This window comes from Microplitis demolitor, chromosome 7 (assembly GCF_026212275.2).
Source record: "Microplitis demolitor isolate Queensland-Clemson2020A chromosome 7, iyMicDemo2.1a, whole genome shotgun sequence".
In the NCBI taxonomy this organism is placed as follows: Eukaryota; Metazoa; Arthropoda; class Insecta; order Hymenoptera; family Braconidae; genus Microplitis; species Microplitis demolitor.
The window spans coordinates 3,757,036-3,773,446 of record NC_068551.1 but is presented as its reverse complement, the minus strand read 5'-3'; the positions used below and the strand labels follow the sequence as shown (position 1 = coordinate 3,773,446).

Sequence of the window (16,411 nt, the reverse complement as noted above, 5' to 3'; positions counted from 1 at the left end):
GCCTTTATATCGCAAACTGCTTTACTTCTCCCTTTGCCTTCCGTTGTGCGGCTGTGGCCCGACTTGTGCTTACATTGTACTGCATCATTACGGTGATGCCCTGCAACCTCCCTTGTGCAATGGAGATGCAGTGGCTAGGGAAACCACAGAGAAAACCTAGCCAGTACAGTTCGGTTTAGGTGAAGCTCCAGTGATCGATAAAATTCCCACTTCACTGGATCTTCATCCCGCGCCTAGCGATCAGAGACCTTTGTTCGAACCCGACGTGTGACTAAACGGTCACCCAGCCAAAGTAGTGATCATGCTCGATGCTATTTAACTTCGGTGATCGCCCGAGCCACGCGCGTGCCGAACGGCTGCCTCAGCCGCCTGAAATACAAGTAAATAAATGTATTATTTTAAATTAAATTTTTATTTTTATTGTATATAAGGTAATAGAACCAGTATCTGATCACTCATGTATTTGTATAACTACAATTCCTTAATTTTAATAAATATATATTTACAAATACATGGAGTGATCGGGTATGTCGTGGTATTTTGGAAAAAATTATAATACGTATTTTTATTCCTTGCAAATAAATTTGTCTCTCAGTGTACTGAATTTTATTCCAAGATAACACCGTAATACTACTAATAATTTATGACAAATGATTAGATAAAGTATAATAGAACAAATTGGTCACTAATTACAGTATTTAAAACAAACATGTTTACTTATTTAATTATACAATTTTTTAAGACACTTTGCCTGCACGTTTGTTTTAATAAAACTAACACTCTACAGTGTTTTATTATATAACTTAATTATCAATAAATTATAAATACTGAAAAGTAATCTGTGATAATTATAAATAATTATTATTCAGAGAGTAATAATTAGAATGATTTATCGTTATTTTAAATTATTTTCTAGTATTTGTACCTGTAGTGTCATTGTGTATTTTATTACGGCTTATTTTTTATTTAATCAAAATTTCGGATTGGAAATACCAAAGATAAGTAATTTTGTAAGTTATTTTATGTATATTTATATACTAATTCATTAGTGGCTAAATAGTATCTGTTAGGTGCATTTTTGAAAAAAATTTTTTGTTTTTTTTTCAGATTCAACGGCTTACTTTTAAAAATAAACCGGTTAAATTGAAAGATTCAAATGATGTTCCCAAAATACGAGATCAAATAAAAGAAAGTTTCGAACTTTTGCTAAGTAATGAATCTAGTGAACTAGCTGTTTCGAGAACGTGCAATATTGACATGCGTAAAATACCCGAAGTTGATGTCCAGATGTTAGATTTGTACTGTCAATTAAAATTCGATAATCCAAAAGGTGGAGTTTGGACACAGGGTTGGAATATAAGTTACGACAAAGAACAATGGAATAAAAAAAAAAAACTAAAAGTTATTGTTGTGCCTCACTCGCACAACGATCCCGGATGGCTGAAAACATTTGAAAACCTCTATAATGAATCAACGCGACATATTTTGGATAATATGGTGATTAAATTGTCAGAAAACAAACTTAGAAAGTTTATATGGGCAGAGATATCATTTTTCAAAATGTGGTGGGATGAACAGTCGGAAGAAACCCGTGAAAAAGTGAAACGTCTAATTGCCAATAGGCAGTTGGAAATGGTTGCAGGGGGGTGGGTCATGCCAGATGAAGCTGTTTCACACTGGACAGCACAGTTGACTCAATTAACAGTTGGTCATCAATGGTTGAAGACAAATTTAGATTATCTTCCCATTAGTAGTTGGGCAATCGATCCGTTTGGGTTATCACCGACTATGCCTTATCTCCTTAAAAATTCCGGATTAAAAAATGTTATCATTCAGCGCGTACATTATGCAGTAAAAAAACGTTTAGCTAGAGATAAAAATCTTGAATTTAGATGGCGGCAGTTATGGGATACCACTGGATCATCAGAAATATTGACACACTTGATGCCATTTTCCAACTATGATATAAAGTACAGTTGTGGTCCTGACCCAGATGTTTGTTGTCAATTTGATTATATTCAACTAAAGAACGTTCAGACTAGTTGTTCTGGCAAAACGCAACCTAAAGTTATAACGGAAGCAAATGTTGCACAGCTTGCTGAATTATTATTAGACCAATATCGTAAGAAATCCGAACTATACAAATCAGACGTTGTCTTAGCACCACTGGGTGATGATTTTAGCTACAGTACAGACTTTGAATGGGATGCCCAGTATAATAATCATCAAAAATTGTTTGACTACATGAATACAAATGAGCAATTCAATATTGATATTAAATTTGGGACACTAACGGATTATTTCAATGCACTACGAAACGACCAAAATATCAACGACCTGCCAAGTTTATCTGGTGACTTTTTTACTTACTCCGACAAAGAACAGAATTACTGGAGCGGATATTATACATTACGACCTCTTCACAAAAGGCTCGACCGTGTTCTTATGGGTGCGTTGCGCGGAGCCGAAATACTGTTGTCAATCGCATGGGCACTTGGTCATAAGCATTTAGTTGAAGGTAATTTTGAGAAACGCATTACCGAAGCAAGGCAGTGGCACTCGTTGTTCCAGCATCACGATGCTATTACAGGAGTATCTGCAGACGACGTCGTTCAAGATTATGCTAAAAAAGCAATCACTGCTCTAAATAATTCAGCTCATATTACTCAGCAATCAGCAGCGCACTTATTAATAAATACTGAAAGCCCCTCTTTAAAACCGGAATCGATTTACTTATCTCTAGACCAAGTTAGGTCTCACCATACCAGTATCGAAAATAGGTACGTCCTATCATTTAACGACAGCGAGTCTTTTAAAAGAGTTATCATTTATAATTCATTACCCCGACAAAGAATCAGAGTTCAGACATTAATAACATCAACGCCTTTTGTCAAAGTTACCAATCACCGAGGTAAACTATTGCAGTGTCAAGTATCACCCGTTTGGACTGGATCGGCAAAACTTTCAAGTAAACGTTATGAATTATCATTTGTCGTTACTGTATCTGGTTTCGGACTCAATACATACCTAATCCATTCGGTCAAAAATACTAGCAATGTGCCTTCAAGTGTTCATTTCGCTAATATAACTCTATTCAACACAACAATTTCCCCGTCAAATGTACCAGGATTTAATGATTTCAAAATTATTCCTTCTGCACAAGAATTTTCAGTTAAACAACGTCCGGATATTTCGGCTGATTTTTCAAAGTCTGGATTTCTTAAATCTTTGCGAAATGGAGATACAATTACATCAGTAAATTTGGAATTTGTTAAATATGAAGCTAAGAATAGAGGCGGTCATGTATTTATACCAAATAAACCAGATCCTGATCCTATTTACATGACTGATGATCGTGTCATTCGGTTGGTCGCGGGTCCTATTTTATCAAGAGTATTTGTATTGCTGCCACATCTTAATCACACTTACACATTGTTCAATTCACCTGGAAGCGATGGTCTAGGACTTCATATTTCCAATGAAGTTGATCTTACTGAGGAAAAAAATTTTGAACTGGTTATGCGTTTAAGCACAAAGATTTCTTCTGGTGATGAGTTTTTTACCGATTTAAATGGACTTAATGTGTGTAGAATTATTCTATCAGTTATTCTATGTTCACTAATTAATACTTTTATTTTAGATGATTAAGCGCCGAAGATTTTCAAAATTACCTACCCAAGCTAATTACTATCCTCTTCCATCAGTTGGTTACATTCAAGATAATCAAACACGATTAACAATCGTAACAGGGCAGCCATTGGGAGTGGCATCCATGGCTTCTGGACAATTTGAGGTAATTTAGCAGTCCTCATTAAAAGCCGTTCGTAAAATACGCCACGCAAAATTTTACCTTTTTAGACCCTCCGACCCTCTTTGTCACAGTAAGTGACAATTTCTTCCTCATAAACGTGAACGCATTTTATGAATGGTCTCTAATAAATATTGATAGAAATGAATGACAAGATTTATTACCGTATGAATTCTTCAGATAATGCAAAATCGTAGATCTAGCCATCAGGACTATTTGCATGGTCTTGGACAAGGAGTCACAGATGAGTTATCAACAAAGCATATCTTTATGCTAGTGTTAGAAAAAAAGAAATCGTCCTGCAATACTTTACCAGTAAATCATCCTGCAGGAGCGCTTTCTATTGGTGGATTATTGGCATCAGACGAAATTTTACATCCTCTTATCGCAATGCATCCACAGCCAGCACTAGATATTGATTATTATTATAAAGACCATTTTACACCACTAAATTTTGATCTCCCAGTAGATTTGTCTATTGCTAATCTTCGTGTCTTTTCAGTAGCTGAAGGTGATGATAATGGTCTGGGAATAGTATTACATCGTCAACTTATCGATACTTGTTGGAGTGATGAGATAATTGGACGTTTTAAATTATCAAATAATGGCGAAATAAATATTAGAAAATTATTTAATTTCATTAAAGACGGGTCTATTAATGAATCGTCGTTAACTTTCAATTATTTCGGACCGTTACTGAAATCACAGACTATTAGGTTATGCCCACATCAAATTTCGGCTTTTTTATTTAGAATATAGAGGGTAGAGGTATCTTTACTCTCCATAATTTAGAAAAAACCATTAACAGATTTTAAGAAATGTGATATTTTAGGAGCTTACTTCTTTTGGCGCGTTTAATTGAGAGTAAAGTTGGAATTTGCGCGCGCATACTGTAACGCCAATCCCTAATTTAAAAAATTCATTGAATAGATTTGAAAAAGATGTAATATAAACACTATTCTTTTCAAGGACTAAATAATTCTCGAGTTTCGGGTTTTGTAGAAAATTTAAAAAAAATTAAAATATTTTTTAAGTTCTGAATTTCTCTGAGCTCGTTTCAAACAGTAGGAAAACTAAATTTTTGGTCTCGCCTATAATTTAAAAAAATTCAAATGAATTCACGACGTCAAATACTTCTCTATTGATAAAAAAAAATCAAAAAATTATGAGACGGCGGCTAACTTCAGTATTATGACTAGACCATAATATCACTAAGGACTAGCTCATATAATATGATTAAACATCATGAAAGATTGCCAAATCCTTACTAGCTAGGCAATTTTCTATTATAAATGAACCTTTAAACTCCTTCGTCCACCTAAAAGTTTTAAATAAATTATATATATTATTTATGAAATTAAATTTTTATTTGTGATAAAATCAATTGCTAATTATGTATTTTGTATATGGTTTTAATAATTATAAATGTTTTTTTTTTTTTTCATTTATATGAAAATCTTCATTTTTATGGAAATGCTCATTCTTACCATTACAAAAGGTTAACAAATTTATACATAAAAACGTACACAATTTGATGGTAAAAAAAATACATCAAAATTTTTCAAGCCAAATTAACAATAAATTGACACGAAATTTGTCTGAAAATTGACAACTTTTTTTTAGTTAACTTTTAAAGTGAATTTGCATTCTAATTCGGGTAGTAAATTAACATCAAATTGAATATCAAGTTGTATGCAAATTGACGTCGAAAATATAAAAGCTCAAAGCTGACCATTTGACGAAAAATTCAAGGAAACTTTTGTAAAACTTTTGCTAAAGTATACTGTGCTTTTAGGGATATTTGAAATTTTGGCACATTTTCCATTTGCTTTTTGTCATCCTGCTAGGTGTCACTATTACTCATAGTCATTTTAGCGATAAGTCATTTTGGGTAAGTGTATTATAAACCTTGCGTGCTAGGTGATTTCTGAAGTTTCTTCTTTGCCTGACACAAGTTTTTTGGAGATGTTGATACGTCCTCTAGTGGTTAAAAACAAAAATTATTCAAAATAATCCATGATCATAATAAACATAACCAAAATACACCAACAACGTGTTGTTGAAACAAGACAGTAAGTCTAAAATCAGATTTTTGCTTTTAATTTAAATTGACTTTTAATTATCTACGGATATTTATTATTTTTTATAGGGTATAAAAAATAAAGACAAATAAATAAACATGGACATCGAAGCGTCAGCAAGTGGAGACTCTTCAACAGAAAAAATACCCGGGATGTCTACTAAAAAACCCACTTGTATTATTGTACTAGGGATGGCGGGTTCTGGAAAAACGACCTTCGTTAATTCTGTTGTGACACATCTTTACAAAACTGGTACTCCTTACGTCATAAATTTAGATCCAGCTTGCAGAGAAGTTCCATATCCAGCAAATATTGGTAATGTTCCCTTTAGCAGTCATTAAAAAATGCATGTGAAAAGTTATCAGAAATTTTATTGTTTATTTTATAAAAATTTTTATGATGACAATTAACTTGGAATCAAGTCACTAATAATTATTTAGATAAGTATAATTAATTTCTTTTTGTAATTACAGACATTAGAGATACTGTAAACTATAAAGAAGTAATGAAACAATATCGTTTGGGTCCCAATGGCGCAATTGTGACGACGTTAAATTTATTTTCGACAAAATTTGACAAAGTTATTGAACTGATTGATAAAGGCAGCGATAAGCATGAGTATGTAATAATAGATACGCCAGGACAGATAGAAGTATTCACATGGTCAGCAAGTGGTTCAATAATAACTGAAGCACTTGCATCACAATTTCCTACAATTGTTGTATATGTTATGGACGCTGTCAGAAGTCATAATCCTGTGACTTTTATGTCAAATATGCTCTACGCTTGTTCTATTCTTTATAAAACTAAATTGCCATTTGTTGTTGTTATGAATAAGGTATCGTTATTAAGTTGAATATTTTTTTATGGTACCAGCATCGAAACTTCAAGTTTCAGTGTCTCTACAATCAGTTAAAATAAGTGAATTTTAGTTTCATGTCGCGAGAAATATTAGCAGGCGCGTAAATTATGAATGTGTCAGCTGGAAGAAACAAATTTGTTTCGTCCCAAGGTAACAAACTAATAAATTTTCTGCCCGCTGACTGAAGGCTTTCGCAATTTAAACTCTGCTACTTGTCATTTAGTTATTACACAGATAAATACTTTTTTCTGTGCAGTAATTTCAGAGCATTAATTTTATTTACGTGAATGACAGTTCTGACTGTGATTAAGTTTTATAAAAATTAGTGTCAATAATAAGTAGTATTTATAATTTCTGCTTAATTATAAATTGCAAATGACAATTTACGCTTACGCTAATAGTTGGTCTTAAATTAACTTGTTTCTGACTGGCTGTTGACACTGAAACTAAGTTCCAATGCAGGTAATAATGAAAAATGTAGTTTGTAACTCAGGATGAAAGACGATTTCATTGCGGGTGATGTCAGCCTTCACCCTGGTCTGAAATCCTTCTGTTTCATTCCTTGTCACACAATATACTATAAATTACTCGTTATTGATATTAAAATAAATACTGATTTTTAAAATATTTTAGATTGATATTATTGATCATAGTTATGCTGTTGAGTGGATGGAAGACTTTGAAGCATTTGAAAATGCTTTGAATGCAGAAACAAGTTACATGGGTAATTTAACAAGAAGTATGGCCTTGACTTTAGATGAATTTTATCGTCATTTAAAAAATTGCGGGGTATCTGCACGTGAAAATCGAGGCATTGATGATTTTTTCCATTTAGTTGATGAAGCTGTCGGTGAATACAAAACGTAAGTTTATTATTTAATCAAAAATATTTTTTAAAAATAATTTTCATAATTTTTTTATTTAATTGTAGAGTTTATAAAAAAGAATGGGATAAATTAAAAGCTAAGAAAGGTGATGAATTAAAGGAAAGAGAAAAACTATTAAATGAAGCTGTAGCTAAAAGTAATCAGGGGCAATCTTCAGTTAAAATTTTACCCACGGGTACGGAAGTATTCAGCAAAGTTTTTTTAAAAACTCCTGGTGACGAAGATTCCACTGATGAAGAAGAAGCAGAAATTGGAAGGTGCGATGATGAACAAGAGGAAGATTTTTTTAATAAATTTGTTGAGAACCATAAAAAGGTACAGAATGACAGACAGATGAAAACTAAAGACGACTCTTCAAAAGATTCTTAATTTTATATTTTATCCATAAGGTATTAATTTGTAATTTTAATATTTATAAGAAATAAAAATAAATTAATTTTGAAAATAAATATTTATCAAGTTTTATTAAAAAATACATAGATTAGTCGTTGTCACCATCATCATTTTCTTCTGGTTGATCAAAATCTCTCGTCTTGACATCTTCTTCCTCACCATACTGTACCGCATTGTCAATAGTGATTCTAATGTCTGATATATTTTCTTCGTCCGTAATATCCAGGGGTAGAAATCTAACGAGACTGTAGCTCTCAATCAGCTGACCTAGAGCTTCAGTCAAATTCCGGTACTTTTCATTCCAAGGATCGTCTTCCATGTCAGCGAGAAGATAATACGGATCTGGTTCCAAATATCTGTCCAACTGTTTCTTGGCTTTCTTGGACAATAAATCCATTTTACTCAGAATATTGAGATGAGGAATCTCAAGATTAACCATCACACTGAGCGCAGCCATTGTGCCAGATATAAATTTCTGTGGGTCAACCATAAATTGGCTGTCAATAAGAAAAATTCCACACAAACGAAAATTCAAATTCTGCAATGTGTCTATCAAATTTTTAATAACTGACATGTGGCTGTAAAGTTCTATTTGTCCAGGGCAATCAAATATTATGTAGTCATCATCAACATCACCAAGTTGTTCATCCAGCCATCCTGGATTCTCTACTAAATACCTAAAAAATATTCAGTATAAAGAAATTGGACCACGTTCTGACCTCTGGCTCGGTCAGAAACCACCCGGATCAATCACCAGGTCATTAAACTTGAAACAAATTAAAATGATACTCACTCCATACAAAAAATGAGTCCACCATTGGGACCAAACTTCAATTCATCATCTTCCATAGCATCATCAAGACTTATTAGCTCCCTGATATCTACAAGTGGTTCATATTCAAAATATTCAGCAGCCGGATCCAAGTTAACCACGTGGATGGTTTTATTTTCATCGGCAGCATGTCGTTGTAGAGCTTGACAGTACGTTGACTAAAGAAATTATTTAAAACAATTTAAAATTTATTATACTAAATCCCTTTTTTTGTAAATAATTTCATACAGGAAATAATTTACTACAAAATCTTTAGGTTATAAATTAAAATTTATTTTTTTTTACCTTCCCACTGCCCGCTGGTCCCATTACCAATTGTCCGTACCTCATTTTTAGTTTATATTTAACACTTTAACAAATATTTACAACAATTGTATTTTTTTTTTTCGCGTGTTCCGATTTTGGAACCTCGTGCAACTGCGTCTAAAAATTTTTTTGTCTAAACAATTACCAGTATTTTGAATAATAATTGAAAAATAGTAAAGTAACTCCATCTGTCTTCAGAACGTTTAAGCGAAATATTGTTCTTGGTTTGTAAATTAAATATTAAAAAAAATAATTAGTGTGAATATAGCAGACATGAGACAATAAATAAATAAGTAAATTTAAATAATGAAATTTAAAAAAATGCGCGGACTAATTTTTTCAAATATTCAAATACGAATTTTTGAATTTTAATTTCACTTACATTTTACTTTTTCTCATTCAAAAAGTTTACAATTAAAGACATGAGTGTGAATGTAGCAGACAGACAAATTAAAAATTATTAATAGAGTAAATAATTAAAAAAATTAAATTTGAAAAAAATGCGCATTTTAAAAATTTAAAAATTATTAAGTGCATTTATAAATATTATTTTTTAAATTATACTCTATTTATTTACAATTTTAAATTTGTCTGTTTGCTACATTAATACTCATTTAAAAACTGACAATTGACAGCTAAATTCACACTCATGAAAAAGTATCATTTTAAAATCATTAGAATTAATTTTATAATCGCTTTGTAACAAAGGTACATTTAAATTATAGATAGTAATCAAAATTACGTGAAATAATTATTTTTAAAAGTTATAAATATCAATAAATTATAACAAGTGTTTTTTTTTTAGTATTATCAACAGTTGATATGGAGAAATCTTAACAATGAGACAGAAAACGCTAGAAAGAATAAAAAATAAAGAGAAAAACGTGCTCATCTTAGTGAGAACTAACACAGAAATAAAGTTTAGTTTTACTTATAAATTTTTTTACGACCTGCTTTGAAATAATTATGTTTTGTACATTACACATATGTTTATTTAAAAAAATATATAAACAGGTAAATTTAAAAAATAATTAAATAGTAAATAAATTAATGATCAAATGAACGTACATTGCTGTGGACTACTTTGATACAAAAATAATTTATAAAATCTAATTAAGTATTCATTTGAAAATGGGTACTGTTGATTATAGACTACCACCCAACGATGGTCTTATGCCAGTAAGTTAATTTTTAAAATAAATATATTTATCTTATACATAAATTACTTGATTTTATTAATTAATCTGTTGTATTTTCGTGGGGAGCTGGAAAAAATTTTATTTTATTTTATTGTAAATTATTGCAGCAAATACAAGCACTCATAGCACCTCCAGTATCAGAAGAGTCAAAATTATCAAAAAGTAAGAAAGATAAAGATGAAAAAAGGCATCCGTATTTCAAGAGACCTGGGAGAGGTCATAATAGGGACTCTTGTGATGCTTGTCAAGACGGTGGTGAGTTAATTTGTTGTGATAAATGTCCAGCTTCGTTTCATTTACAGTGCCAGTGAGTATTTATGTTAGTTATTTCAATAAAATATTTTTAGTGTTAATTGTTTATAATTACGATTGGTCAGTTTTATTTATATTGTAATTTAAAATTTATATGAAAGAAATATTTTTAAAAGAAAAGTTGATTTGTAATAACGTGACCAATCCTGATGCTACAATTATTAATAGTATATTGTGTGACGAGGGATGAAGCAAAAGAATTTCAGACCAGGGTGAAGGCTGACATCGCCCGCAATGAAATCGTCTTTCATTCTGAATTACAAACTACATTTTTCATGATTACCTGCATTGGAACTTAGTTTCAGTGTCAGCAGCCAGTCAGAAACAAGTTAATTTAAGACCAACTATTAGCGTAAGCATAAATTGTCATTTGCAATTTATAATTAAGCAGAAATTATAAATACTACTTATTATTGACACTAATTTTTATAAAACTTAATCACAGTCAGAACTGTCATTTACGCAAATAAAATTAATGCTCTGAAATTACTGCACAGAAAAAAGTATTTGTCTGTGTATTAAACCAATGACAAGTATCAGAGAGGTAGAGACACTGAAACTTGAAGTTTCGATGCTGGTATCATGAAAAAAATTTGATTTTCCATTAAATATTAATAACTAACATCAATATTATTATTATTTCAGTGATCCACCTTTAGATGTATCAGATATACCAAACGGTGAATGGATTTGCCATGCTTGTCGTTGTGCAAAGAAAGATCTTAAGACAAGTTTAAAAAATAAGAATAATAATAACAATAATATTAATAATAATAACAATAACAATAGTAATAATAATAGTTCTAATAAAAAGTCACCTCTAGAAGTATTAGCATTAGCAGCATCACTAGTTAATCCACGCGAATTCGAATTGCCAAGAGAGCTAAGACTACCAATAACTTTTCCCGGTACAGACAAAGTTGATGTGCTACCCGGTAAACGCAGTAAGCATCAAGGTACATCATCAAACAACGGAAAAAGTCATTGTTTGGATTCAAATTTGATGGTACCACTACCAGCAAGGTTGTGTTATGAGTGTGGGAAAAGTTGTAAACGTGCTCCACTTATTGCTTGTGATTACTGTCCATTATATTTTCATCAAGACTGTCTAGATCCGCCGCTAACGGCGTTTCCAAGTGGTCGCTGGATGTGTCCAAATCATCCGAATCATTTCATTGATCAGAATCTTTTGCACTCATGCAATGCAACTGAACGTTTAAAACTATGGGACAAATTTGCGACACGTCGAATAGACCAGCATGCTGTTAAATTAGAATTTTTGCGGAAAGTTCGTGCAGTAAATCCGCCATTTAGAGTTAAGTTGACGTCTAACGGTAGAAGTAAAGTCAAAGTACCGTCAATGGTTAAGTATTATTATGCTAATCCAGTTGAATTAAATACCATAAACTCTTACCGAGTCAAAACACTCATAAGACCTTATGTTGAAAAAACAGAAGATTCAAATATAAGTAATGGAGAAAATGAAAAAATCAATGGACATGATAGACTAGATAATTGCTCAAATAATTTAACTGATGACGAAGTCAGAGAATCAAATGATTGTAAATCAGATGTCTTGGATAAAATGAAAGTTGATGATGAATCAGCCGATCAACAAATAAATACCGAGGAAACTTATAAAGATAAACATAAAAAAAATTTAGATTACACTAGTTCGCGCAATGGAAATATGATTAAAGAAGGAGTCCAGCTCCTAGAGCGACCCGTTTTAGAAGCTTTAGCACAACAAAGACTAGAACAAATACTAAATCCACTGGATGATGACTATCGGATAATAAATGACCAGTACGAAGCACGAGCCGCGTTGTTTCCACTGAGCAGAAAACCTGGACCTCCAGCTTTGATGGTCAGCAGAACAATGACCATTGGTACCGGTGCTAACTGCGATGTCTTACTGTCGAGATACGGCAACTGCGAGTGCGTTTCCTCAAAACACGCGGTCATTTTTTTTGACGACAGTACCAAGAGATATGAGCTGCTCAATTACAGCGAGTACGGTACTACTGTCGATAATGTTTTTTACTCATGTGACTGTTCAAATTTATCTGGCAGACGCAGTAAGCAGGAGGATGTGCTACCAGACAATTGGAAACCATATGGAACATTGAAAGATTTATCGAGCAATAAATCTAACGGCAACAGAGTGTCATGCAAATGCTCAACAGATGTTGATCTCGAAGATCTTAATCAAGTTTACACGCAAACTGGCTGGGAAGGCAGTGCCACTGTCGCTCATGGGTCTATTCTTACATTTGGGTGTCTTGTTTTCGTCTTTAGTACTGTTGCTGTGCAATCAAAATATTAAAAAATATATATTCTTGTAATATTAATAATTAATGATGTTAATATTTTTTTTTTTTGGACAATTTTGATATTTTACAATGGATTATTTATATTTAAAAAAAAGGCATTTTTTAAATTAATTGCTACTGGTTAATTTTTTTATAATTTACTTTAAGGTAAATTGAGATTAACAATAAGATGATAAAAAGAAAAACAAAAAAACATCCTGTTTATTATTATAATAGTAAAATACCTAATACTCATTGTTATGACGTCTCGTTGCTTCAAATACAGCGCAACGACTATAAGACTATCAATACTTAAATAATATTTTTTATTTTTATTTGAAATTAATCCCATCGAAAAATACTTTTGTTAATTTGATATGTCGAATAAAAGATTTAAAATAATGGCGACATTTTTTTTTTTAAATTAACTGACATTTAGTGACAAAGTAACAACAAATGTACTGCTAGTATTGATTTTTATCACAGATTTATTGTAATACGTCTCAGTCGCCACGCAAATTAAACCTTACATTTTTAAAAAGGGTGTTTAAGCATTTTTATTTTATTTGTCAGTTAACTCGTGAGTTCTTATTTGGGCCATTAATTTATCGTATGCACTATTTGTAAAATGTTTAAAAAATAATGTATATATTTACATGTATTATTTTTTTACGGTATTTATATAAATTATAACGGAAAGTGTTTTTTTTTTTATGAAAAATTGTTTTTTTTTATTATTAAAAAAAATGTCTTGTAACACTTTACAAATAGCAATTGATTATACTTAATAAATTATCTACGAGTTTATGTGTTTTGTAAATAGTTTTGTAATAATATAAATTTTTTATTCGTTGAGTTATCAAATTATTATTTTTTATGCTTAGTAATTTTTATGATCCTGCAGTTAGCAGACAATTAATAATTTTCGAATTTTTTTTTTAAACAAAATAATTATAAAAAAAATAAACTAAAAATATGCACATGTAGAAAATTAAAAAAGCTACAGGTGCAATTTTTCAAAAAAATTTTTTTCATCATTTATCACTTAAAAAAATTCAAAAATTATTAAACGTCGGCTAAGTTCAGTATCAAATTTCTATGATTCTGCAGTTAGCAGACAATTAACAACTTTCGGATTTTTATTTGCAACGAATTAATTATAAAAAAAAAAAAAAAAACTAAAAATATGCACATGTAGAAAATTGAAAAAGCTATAAATGCAATTTGTCAAAAAAATTTTTCTTTCATAATTTATCAATTTTATAAAAATTCAAAAGTTATTAGACGGTTAACTGCAGTATCATTAATTTGTTGATTATTTTATTCTTGTTCTTTCAGCTTACACTGATGAGAAAAAGTTCATCAAGTGTATGTTAATTGAGTCACCTTTCACATGATATAACAGTCGCAAGATTCAGAATAATAATAATATTAATAACAATAATAATAATAATAATTATTATTATTATTATAATATATTAATAATTGTATAAAATTAGCTAATAAACGTTTGAAACTAGTGAGCACAATATCTATGACACACATTGAAGCTTTCTCTGTCTTAAATAACGAGATCAATAATACTCGTATTTATTTATTTTTTTTTATCAATTTTTTTTCAATTGTTTATTATTAAATTATTATTCAATGTCCGTAAATAAAAAATATTTAGAAAGTAACTAAATATTTATTTATTTTAGTTTAGTTTTGTTTTAAAATTAAATAATTAGTATAATAAAACGTGCTAACAACATTTTTTCCTATGTTGCTTGGTACTTTTTCTTAAATTAACTGTTTCGTTTGTTTGTATAGCCTGACGTTCTTTACGTTCTTTCTTTGTGCGTAAAACTTGACGTGTTATCGCCATAAACATCTGAAAAAATTTAGTCAGTTAATTTCATTAATTTAAAATACAAATTAAATTATAATAAATTTCCGTTGTAAAAAAATCACAAAAGCTATCAATATTCAATGTTTAGAGCTTCAAGACAGGGTAGGACTTTTTTTTTAATTAAATTTTTATGTTAATTATTTTTCTTTGGTAACTTGGACTCGGTTTTAAAAAAATTTAATTATTGATTTAACTTTTATAGAAACAAATTTTTAATTTTTGAAAATTTAACTCAAAGTTCTGTTCTCCCAAGTAAGACACAGCTTTGTGATATTAGAAATTTATGTCACCGAAAAAATATCTGCTTTAAAAAATGACGACAAAAATTAAATTACAAATAATCGTAAAAATAAGTCATCTAAAAAATTTTTTTAATGAAATAACTTTTTTAAGGTAAAAAGAAATGATACTGAAGTTATCTGACGTCTAATAATTTTTGGATTTTTTTTTAATATATAAATAATAAAAAAAAAATATTTAAAAAAATTGCACCAATAGTTTTTTGAATTTTCTACATGTGCATATTTTTAATTGTTTTTTTTTTGTCATTTTTAAAAAAAAAAATCCAAAAAATTTTTAAATGCCTGTTAACTTCAGGATCATTTATGTCTTTTTTATAAAAAAAAAAAAAAATTTGTCTTATCTTTTTAAATGACATCTTAAAGTTGTCTCTGTGCTACTTGGGGTGACTTAAACTTTCATATGTTTTAAATAAAGAAAAATTTTTTGATTTTTTACAATGAATTATTTTTAATTGCAGTAATAATAATACCTCTTCAACATTAATATTATCCTTAGCAGAAGTTTCAAATAATTGAATCCCCATTTGGTTGGCAAAACGTTGAGCATCTTCTGTCAACACAACTTTATGATTAGGCGCATCATTTTTATTGCCAACTAAAACCCTGTTGACAATGTCACAGTTGTGCTCTATTTCATGTAACCATCGTTTGACATTCGCAAAAGAATCCCCACTGGTTACGTCATAAACAACAATAACACCATGTGTTCCTCTGTAATACGTCGACGTTATTGTCCGGAATCTTTCTTGTCCAGCCGTGTCCCATATTTGTAACTTAACTCGTTCACCGTCAACTTCCACAGTTCTTATTTTAAAATCAACTCCTATTGTTGTTATATAGCTTCCATTGAATGTGTTGTCAGCAAACCTGAGCAGCAGTGAACTTTTTCCAACTCCTTTAAATTTAAAAATTATTTTATTAAATACTAATATAAGTCTTATTGTTTATAAATAATTAACAGTTGAGAGCCTCTGATCTCTAGATAAAGTTCATGTATCCCGCGTTTTATTCATTACTACACATATTATAGAATTGTATCAAGGACTCAATACACCAGACAACCCTTTTATCTATCATGACTCTTCATAATGCGGAAGGCAACAATTTCATTATCATTCATTTTTTATTACACCAGTCGTTAAATTCCATCAATAATTTCAGTCTCATAAATTTCATTTTATTTAAATTCAAAAAATATATTATTTATAATTTAAATAATTTTTTTT

General features: G+C 30.3%; 5 protein-coding genes across 5 annotated transcripts; 3 read left to right on the top strand and 2 right to left on the bottom strand.

Annotated features, from left to right (window-relative positions):
* The first annotated feature begins 308 nt into the window (after positions 1 to 308).
* LOC103577084 (alpha-mannosidase 2) lies at positions 309 to 4,567 on the top strand. Its single transcript, XM_053740455.1, has 4 exons — positions 309 to 380; positions 1,108 to 3,582; positions 3,641 to 3,793; positions 3,989 to 4,567. Exons 1-4 carry the CDS (start codon positions 309 to 311, stop codon positions 4,565 to 4,567), a joined length of 3,279 nt encoding a protein of 1,092 aa, XP_053596430.1.
* Positions 4,568 to 5,742: 1,175 nt separating this feature from the next.
* On the top strand, positions 5,743 to 8,206 carry LOC103577041 (GPN-loop GTPase 1). Its single transcript, XM_008557516.1, has 6 exons — positions 5,743 to 5,880; positions 5,958 to 6,204; positions 6,363 to 6,727; positions 7,385 to 7,614; positions 7,683 to 8,027; positions 8,119 to 8,206. The coding sequence occupies exons 2-5, from the start codon at positions 5,988 to 5,990 to the stop codon at positions 8,005 to 8,007; spliced, it is 1,137 nt and encodes a 378-aa protein (XP_008555738.1). The 5' UTR covers positions 5,743 to 5,880; positions 5,958 to 5,987; the 3' UTR covers positions 8,008 to 8,027; positions 8,119 to 8,206.
* Positions 8,075 to 9,311, bottom strand: LOC103577042 (GPN-loop GTPase 3). The gene is made up of 3 exons (XM_008557517.1): positions 9,149 to 9,311; positions 8,825 to 9,021; positions 8,075 to 8,708 (listed from the first exon to the last, which is right to left on the bottom strand). The coding sequence occupies exons 1-3, from the start codon at positions 9,191 to 9,193 to the stop codon at positions 8,120 to 8,122; spliced, it is 831 nt and encodes a 276-aa protein (XP_008555739.1). The 5' UTR covers positions 9,194 to 9,311; the 3' UTR covers positions 8,075 to 8,119.
* A 493-nt stretch (positions 9,312 to 9,804) lies between these two features.
* Positions 9,805 to 13,327, top strand: LOC103577039 (PHD finger protein 12). The gene is made up of 4 exons (XM_008557515.3): positions 9,805 to 9,877; positions 9,975 to 10,348; positions 10,476 to 10,675; positions 11,326 to 13,327. Exons 2-4 carry the CDS (start codon positions 10,301 to 10,303, stop codon positions 13,004 to 13,006), a joined length of 1,929 nt encoding a protein of 642 aa, XP_008555737.1. The 5' UTR covers positions 9,805 to 9,877; positions 9,975 to 10,300; the 3' UTR covers positions 13,007 to 13,327.
* An 89-nt stretch (positions 13,328 to 13,416) lies between these two features.
* LOC103577038 (ras-related protein Rab-35) lies at positions 13,417 to 16,087 on the bottom strand (the record flags this gene model as incomplete). Its single annotated transcript, XM_053740861.1, has 2 exons — positions 13,417 to 14,865; positions 15,656 to 16,087. Coding segments are annotated over 2 exons (561 nt in total), but the record flags the coding sequence as incomplete, so codon positions are not given.
* Between the last annotated feature and the right edge of the window lie 324 nt (positions 16,088 to 16,411).

What these genes read in the sequence shown, in the direction of transcription:
- LOC103577084 (XM_053740455.1), top strand. Translation starts at nt 309, where the DNA reads ATGCTATTTAACTTCGGTGATCGCCCGAGCCACGCGCGTGCCGAACGG. An exon ending in CCGATTTAAATGGACTTAAT is followed by an intron (nt 3,583 to 3,640) that starts GTGTGTAGAATT and finishes CTTTTATTTTAG; the next exon opens with ATGATTAAGCGCCGAAGATT. An exon ending in TGGCTTCTGGACAATTTGAG is followed by an intron (nt 3,794 to 3,988) that starts GTAATTTAGCAG and finishes TGAATTCTTCAG; the next exon opens with ATAATGCAAAATCGTAGATC.
- LOC103577042 (XM_008557517.1), bottom strand. Translation starts at nt 9,193, where the DNA reads ATGAGGTACGGACAATTGGTAATGGGACCAGCGGGCAGTGGGAAG. An exon ending in GACCAGCGGGCAGTGGGAAG is followed by an intron (nt 9,022 to 9,148) that starts GTAAAAAAAAAT and finishes TAATTTCTTTAG; the next exon opens with TCAACGTACTGTCAAGCTCT. An exon ending in GGACTCATTTTTTGTATGGA is followed by an intron (nt 8,709 to 8,824) that starts GTGAGTATCATT and finishes AATATTTTTTAG; the next exon opens with GTATTTAGTAGAGAATCCAG.
- LOC103577039 (XM_008557515.3), top strand. Translation starts at nt 10,301, where the DNA reads ATGGGTACTGTTGATTATAGACTACCACCCAACGATGGTCTTATGCCA. An exon ending in CCAACGATGGTCTTATGCCA is followed by an intron (nt 10,349 to 10,475) that starts GTAAGTTAATTT and finishes AAATTATTGCAG; the next exon opens with CAAATACAAGCACTCATAGC. An exon ending in TCGTTTCATTTACAGTGCCA is followed by an intron (nt 10,676 to 11,325) that starts GTGAGTATTTAT and finishes TTATTATTTCAG; the next exon opens with TGATCCACCTTTAGATGTAT.
- LOC103577041 (XM_008557516.1), top strand. Translation starts at nt 5,988, where the DNA reads ATGGACATCGAAGCGTCAGCAAGTGGAGACTCTTCAACAGAAAAAATA. An exon ending in TCCATATCCAGCAAATATTG is followed by an intron (nt 6,205 to 6,362) that starts GTAATGTTCCCT and finishes TTGTAATTACAG; the next exon opens with ACATTAGAGATACTGTAAAC. An exon ending in GCTGTCGGTGAATACAAAAC is followed by an intron (nt 7,615 to 7,682) that starts GTAAGTTTATTA and finishes ATTTAATTGTAG; the next exon opens with AGTTTATAAAAAAGAATGGG.